Source organism: Capsicum annuum, chromosome 8 (genome assembly GCF_002878395.1).
Source record: "Capsicum annuum cultivar UCD-10X-F1 chromosome 8, UCD10Xv1.1, whole genome shotgun sequence".
NCBI lineage: Eukaryota > Viridiplantae > Streptophyta > Magnoliopsida > Solanales > Solanaceae > Capsicum > Capsicum annuum.
Window position 1 is genome coordinate 99,384,489 of NC_061118.1, and position 6,999 is coordinate 99,391,487.

The 6,999-nt window shown below is 30.7% G+C and overlaps 1 protein-coding gene across 1 annotated transcript; it reads left to right on the forward strand.

The window, feature by feature from the left end:
• Positions 1-738: 738 nt before the first annotated feature.
• Positions 739-3,552, forward strand: LOC124886621. Its single transcript, XM_047395493.1, has 9 exons — positions 739-1,248; positions 1,368-1,466; positions 1,552-1,690; positions 1,748-1,836; positions 2,104-2,205; positions 2,591-2,713; positions 2,872-3,003; positions 3,096-3,290; positions 3,370-3,552. The coding sequence occupies exons 1-9, from the start codon at positions 739-741 to the stop codon at positions 3,550-3,552; spliced, it is 1,572 nt and encodes a 523-aa protein (XP_047251449.1).
• Positions 3,553-6,999: the final 3,447 nt, after the last annotated feature.

The window sequence follows — 6,999 nt, forward strand, 5'->3', positions numbered from 1 at the left end:
CCTTTACAGTTGAGAAAATTTGGTATATCGAAAGAGTTAGGTAGAAGTTCTGTATCAACGAAGTGAAGATGACAGAAATTTTAAAAAGAAAAGGGTTGAAGAAAATTCCTTCTCCAAAGGAACAAAAAAATAAAAACAACTCGAGAAGAAAAGGAAATCTAAAGAAATTGAAGACAAGGTTGAGAAATCTTATGATGAATCTGAAGAAGAAAGTGAGGAAGAGGTATTTTTTTTGTTTTTAAATGTATTTTTTTTTAGTGTTCAATTAATTATGTATTTTCTGTTATGATGATATTTAGGGATTATGTGAAAATATATTGTTGAAATTAACTACTCATTAATAGTATTTTGGATATATATTTTTCTAGTATAGGTGATATGTATTTTTTGTATAGTTGAATTGTATTTTTAGTATAGTTGAATAATTTTGACATATATGTTTTTTTACAGTAGTTGATATGCATATTGAGTATTTGTATTTTTCAGTGTTTGTTGTATGTTTTACAATGTTAAAATACATATGCATGTTATTTTAGTTCAAATACCATAACAGTCTATTGTTTATATGTATTTTTAGTACATTTGATATGTATTTTTCAGTGTTGGTTGCATTTATGAGTTGATCAAAATACATATGCATTTTAATCATCTGAAATATATATGCATGTTATATGTTTTTTTTGTTTGATTGAATTTTGTTTACAGATTAAGAAGTGGTAGTTTTACTTTGTAGAGGTGATGCGGGATGAAATATTCCTTGTCAAGAAACTTCCAAGATTTGCAACGCACATGTGCTCGTACAGTGACAATGATATTTATGGAAGCATACGTGCAATTTTAAACAAGGAACAGTTTAAAAACTTTTGTGAGAATAACATTTTTGGTTATTTTATGAAGAAGAAGCAATGTGTAGTGCAAGCACAGTTGTGTAGATGTGTTATGACGCTTGAGGTGAAGGGTAGCTCTTCTTATGGGATTATGATATATGCTAATGGCACCTCTCTTAGTTTTACTCCCGTGGAATTTGCTATCATAACCGGATTGAATTGTGTGTCTAATAGGTATGACTTTACTTTTGATGAGGGTGTACCAAATAGGATGATTGAAAAGTATTTCAATGGGGCAGAAATTATACAGAAAAGGCAACTATTTTTAGCATTCACGGAGAAAGTATGGGGGGAGAATAATGATGAGGATGCTGAGAAGGATTTTCCATTGGTTCTTTATCTTTTCAAGATCTGGCTAGAAGTTTGAACAACCGGCTGAAAGCTGGGGGTAAATTTTATTTGATTCAGGGAATGCCATTGGCTATTCAAGTGTGGCTATATGAGTGTTGTTCAAATGTCCCACCAAAGATTGCATTGAAGGTTGAGAATCGGATTCCCCGATTATTAAATTGGAAGACGATTGCACCTCGTCCACGTTATGAGTTTTTGATGAATGCTATGTTCAAGGACAATGGCAAGGTTTGTTGTGAACAAATATATAAGCATTGATATGTACTGTATACATATATTCTATTTCATTTTCAATTCTTTAACATATTCGTAGGTTGTATTTAAGAACATAAAGCCAACTGAAATGGAAATGGCAAAGCTTGAAATACCAAAGAAGGATGTAACTAAAGATGAACGTTCAGTTGATTCTGACTATGACTTCCAGGATCCACCACCAAAGAAGATCAACGAACGTTCAAAGAAGAAATAAAAGGTGGATTCATCAACCCCAGTAGCGAAGAAACATGCAGGGAAAAAGCAAGTGAATATTAATGACGCACATACCCAAACGAGGACTCCACCTCATCGTGCTGCCAAGGTTGCTGTAATGAAGACACCAGTATTCAAGCCAATTCCAATATGACAGGCTTCTTCTTTAAAAACAAAGGAAGGGAAGAAAATAGCTAGGGTTATTTTTCCTCAAGTACAATCAAAGGCAGATAGTCATGTAGAGGAAGTAGCCGCGTCAAAGCGTCAGAGTCATGTTGAGAAAGAAAATTTTATTTCTAAGAAAGTTTTTGATGCATTCCGCGAAGAGGTAATTTTTTTTGTCAAATATTTATTTTACATTAAAAGATATGTTTTTAATGAATTTGTATAAATACAGGTTCGTCAAGAGTTTAAAGGAGTTTGTGAAGAGTTTACTCGAATTCGTCAATTAGTGAAGAAAAAGTTCAAAAAAATGGTCAAAGCAATTGAACATAGCAAAGTAAAAGTTTTATTATTATATAATATCCAAATTATTAAAAATATATATATATATATGCAGAGTATATGAAAAAATATATATGCAGTACATTGCTAAAAATATATATGAAGTTTACACAAAAAATACATATGATTTGATATAAAAAAAATACATATGAAATGTATTTTGTTTAATACACACATAGAGTTTGTAAAAAAATACATATGCAGTATATTACTAAAAATACATAATTGTTTATTTTGAAAAAATACATATGCAATGTATTGCAAAATACATATGTTGTGTGTCAAGAAATGTATTTTCCAACAGTATTTTTTTCAGTGGGTTGCTATATGCATATCAAGTGAAATCAAATAATAGTAGTTTATTCAAATTATACTTGTAGCAACAACATGAAGATACAGAAGTTGAAGCACAACAGATGGATTATGTTGGTGTTGAAATATCACCACAACAATTCAGTCCTATTGTTGATCAAAATTTGGATGAGAATCGGGATGGTGCAAAGGTAAAAAATAATAAAAATATTATTATTCTTTTGAGTGCACAAATGTAATTACTTTTTTGTAGCAGTTATATGTTATTTTATATATAAAGTCCTGTATAAATATATACAACTGAATTTTTGTTTTTGAAGTTGGTTTAATTTTTTTGATTGTTTGCAAGGGGTACACTGATTTGCATCCAGATAAAACAAACATTCAAATTGATTCTAAACATTTAATCCTTGATGAGCTTCTCCAAAGTATAAATTTGGATCATAATCTTTCTGAGAAGATTGTTCATCACAATGATCGAGTATGTATAATGAATTTCACTTCAGTTTATGTGATGTAAAAATCATAACAATCCATAAGACAATTATATATTTTCTTTTATTTTTATTGCAGATTACTGATGAGAAATTGGATGATACAAATTTGTCTGATTCTCAGTTTACAATTCCAGATGAGTTGTTACCAAGTCTTAATGCATACCGACGAGAAAGCACCACGAGATATCCATTGGCAACTTCGGAAGAAGAACAAATCAATGAACATTTTAATGATAAGAAGTCTGAATCTGTTGTTCAAGAGCATTGTCAGGTATGTATTATGAATATATTTGAGGTTATGTAGGTTATTTTGGACATAAAAAAATTAAATTTTTTTTCCAATTTTGAAGAAAAATAAAGAGAACGTTGGTTTGAGCTCTAAAGCAGATATGCACGGAGAGGTTGCTGTTGGTTCGGAGGAGCAGATTATGACAACTCCTAAAACACAAGACTTAACCATTGATGAAAAAAGGGATGAAACAGTTTTGCCTGATTCACAAGACACAATCCCTGATGATTTCTTCCTACTTTGAATGTATATAGTAGTAAAAGCATTATTGTTCATCCCTCTGCTAATCGTGAAATTCAAACTCCTATTGCTAAGTTAAGGATTAGGTGACCATCCAAATTCAAAGAGTCACCTTACACGATGAAATTTGATTCAGCTGCCGTTAAGTACAATTAGTTATATATTTAGTTTGCAATGTAACATGTTATGCAAATACTTTTTAATAATTACATTTTTTTATTGTGTAACTATATAGAGAGCTCAAAAGGACACATATGTATATTCCCACAGAAACATACATTTGTTTATCATTCGATTAATGGGATTGTGGATACGAAAATTGTCAACAAGTTTAGGGATTGGATTTCTGAAGACCTTCTCAAAGCTCATGCTAAAAGGTATTTCTATTGAAAAATTTTAATTTTTTTTTTAAATTACATCATCTTCTCATGATTTAACATATACTTATTAACAACAAAAAAAACAAAAAGGGAAATGTGGATTATTACAAAAGGGGGAAATCAACCATTCTAATGATGCATTTCGGAATTGAGACTGTTGAAGATAAAAACTGGTTCTACACAATGGAGCTCCCTGATCAGTCATGGACCGACTCGGTTAGTATTTTTTTTTAACAATATTTTTTTTACATTTATAGCAGTAATTAAATTACATATTATGTTAGTAAATACATATGCAGGTGCAAATATGTATTTTTTTATGTAATTTTTTATTATATAAGAAAGGATGTGATGCACTATAACTTACATATGTATTTTTATATAACATATACATGCTACATTTAGTATACAAATAGTTTGAATTATATTAAATTTTTGTGTTCTTACGTACTGCAGCATATTGATGTTTGCTTCTACTACTTGAGAAAGAAGTCAAAGTATGATCCCAACAGGTCTTACAAATTCAGCACAGTATATTACAACTTTATAAACATAATTAGCTCTCTCCATGATGTTTATTCTGCGGATGCTGAAAACCTTATGGCTGGAGGACATGTGACACATGTTAATGAATACATAAATGAATTCTGTATGCATGCTGCTATGCCATGGCATACAATGAAAGACATTTATATTCCAGTAAATATAAAGAAAAAACATCATTGGGTGCTAGCAATTTTATCTTTCTCAGAGAGGTGCATATTACTATATGATTCATATAAATCATCTGGACATTATTTGGGTGTTCTTGATGTCATTGAGAAATTAGCTGCAATTATCCCATTGTGTCTTGAACATTGTGATTTCTACGTTAAGAAAGGAATGCACGTTGAAAACCATCCAAGATACAAAGACAAAGACTCCTCAGATATGTTTGATGTGTTATTTCAAGAAAATTTGCCTCAACAACAGAGCAGAAGCTTGTAAGGTATTTAATTTACATATAACCAAAATCTATTTTTTTAAAAATATATATTTAAGCACATATGTGTTATTTTTTAGGGATTGTGGTGTCTATATGGTTACATATGCGGAGTGTCTTTCTTATGGTCACAAAATTCTTGCGACTAAGTTCGACCCCAATGCACTCCGTACAAGATATGTTGCAACTTAGTGGGATTATGGGACCAGAAAGCAAGAATTAAATGCTCATAGTGATGTTGAAGCACCTTTGAGGCCTCCAAGGAAAAGTAGAATAACTAGTGTAACTGAAGTTTTTGATGTATGATGACTGATGGTTTAAGGATATAGGAACTGATTATACAAACTAATTTTGATGTTTTGAAGTGGTTCTAATTTTAGATTATAATAGTACTAATTCAAGTTTAATATGAGTCTTTTATGTTGTTCTTCATTTTAGTGTGTGATTTTATTGTAAAATACATAATGTATTGTTCATATTATTCTGAAAATACATATGCAGGAATTTTTATGCCTTAAAAATACATATCTTTTATTTTTTAGATGAAAAAAATACATATGCAATGTTATAACTAAGCATTTCAAAAATATTACATTTACAAATACATTTCAAAAGATGCATTTTGGTGTTGATACTGTGGAAGACAAAAACTGGTTCTATACAATAGGATTTGCAGATTAGACATGGACAGACTCAGTTAGTATATTATTTTGAAATAAAATTTTTCCATTTCGTCTGTAACAATACTTAAAAATCCATATTAGGTTACATTGAAATACATTTGGTTTAACGTGTATGTATTTTTAAGAATTCAAAGTATGATATAGTATACTACATCAAATACTACGGCATATACTATGCAGATAACATTGTCTGCACGTAATTGAACTTTAAGAATGCAATTTTTTATACACAAGTCATCTACATTAATATAAAAAATTGCATATGTAGTGTTTACTTGCATAGACTGTAATATTTAAAATACAATTTTCCTGAATGCTCTAAGGTTTGTCGTATTCACTAATGCAGCATATTGATGTCTGCTTTTACTACTTGAGGAAGAAGTCGAAGTATGGGCCACACAGTTCGTACAAAAATGAGCCAAACAAATCATACAAATACAGTACAGTTGACTGCAACTTTATGAACGTAATTAGATCGTTGAATGATGTATATTATATGGATGCTCAAAATCTTAAAGATGGAGGTCAGGAACACCATCTTATGGAATACATCAATTGGTTCCGTATGCATGCCGCAGTGCCATGGCATACAGTCGAAGATATTTTTATTCTGATCAATATAAAGGAAAAACACCACTGGGTTCTCGCGGTTTTATCATTTTCAGAGAGGTGTATATTCTTGTATGATTCATATGAATCCAGTGATCATTATGCGGCTATTCTTGCTGACATCGAGAAAATAGCAAAGATTATTTCATTGTGTCTCCAAGCATGTAATTTCTATGTTAAGAAAGGGATTAATCATCAAAGCCATCCAAGATACAAAGACAAAGAATCCTCAGATATATTTGATGTTTTATTTCAAGATGATTTGCCTCAACAACCTAATGGAAGCTTGTAAGTTTTGAAATTACATATACCAAAACTGTATCTTTGTACAAAATATATTTCACCATTTAATCAAATTTGTTTTTATTTTGTAGGGACTGTGGTGTGTTTATGGTTATGTATGCAGAGTGCCTTTCTTATGGTCACAAAGTTATTGCATCTGAGTTCGACCCCAACGCACTCCGTACAAGATATGCTGCACTTTTGTGGGATTATGGGATCCGAGAACAAAAGCAAATGCCATTAGTGATGTCAAAGCACCCGTGAGGCCTGCAAGGCAAAGTAGAATAACTAGTGTTACTGAAGTTGTTGATGTATGATGGTTTATTGATTTTTGACTTTTTGTACTTTAGAAACTAGTTTATGGATGTAGGTTTTGATTGTACAGACTAATTATATGTTTTGAATTTGTTCATATTTCATGGAGTTCTACCTTTTACGGTGAGATTTTGTTAAAAAATACTTCCGTAGTTTTTATATTACATTTACAAATACATATATCGTATAAAAATACATAT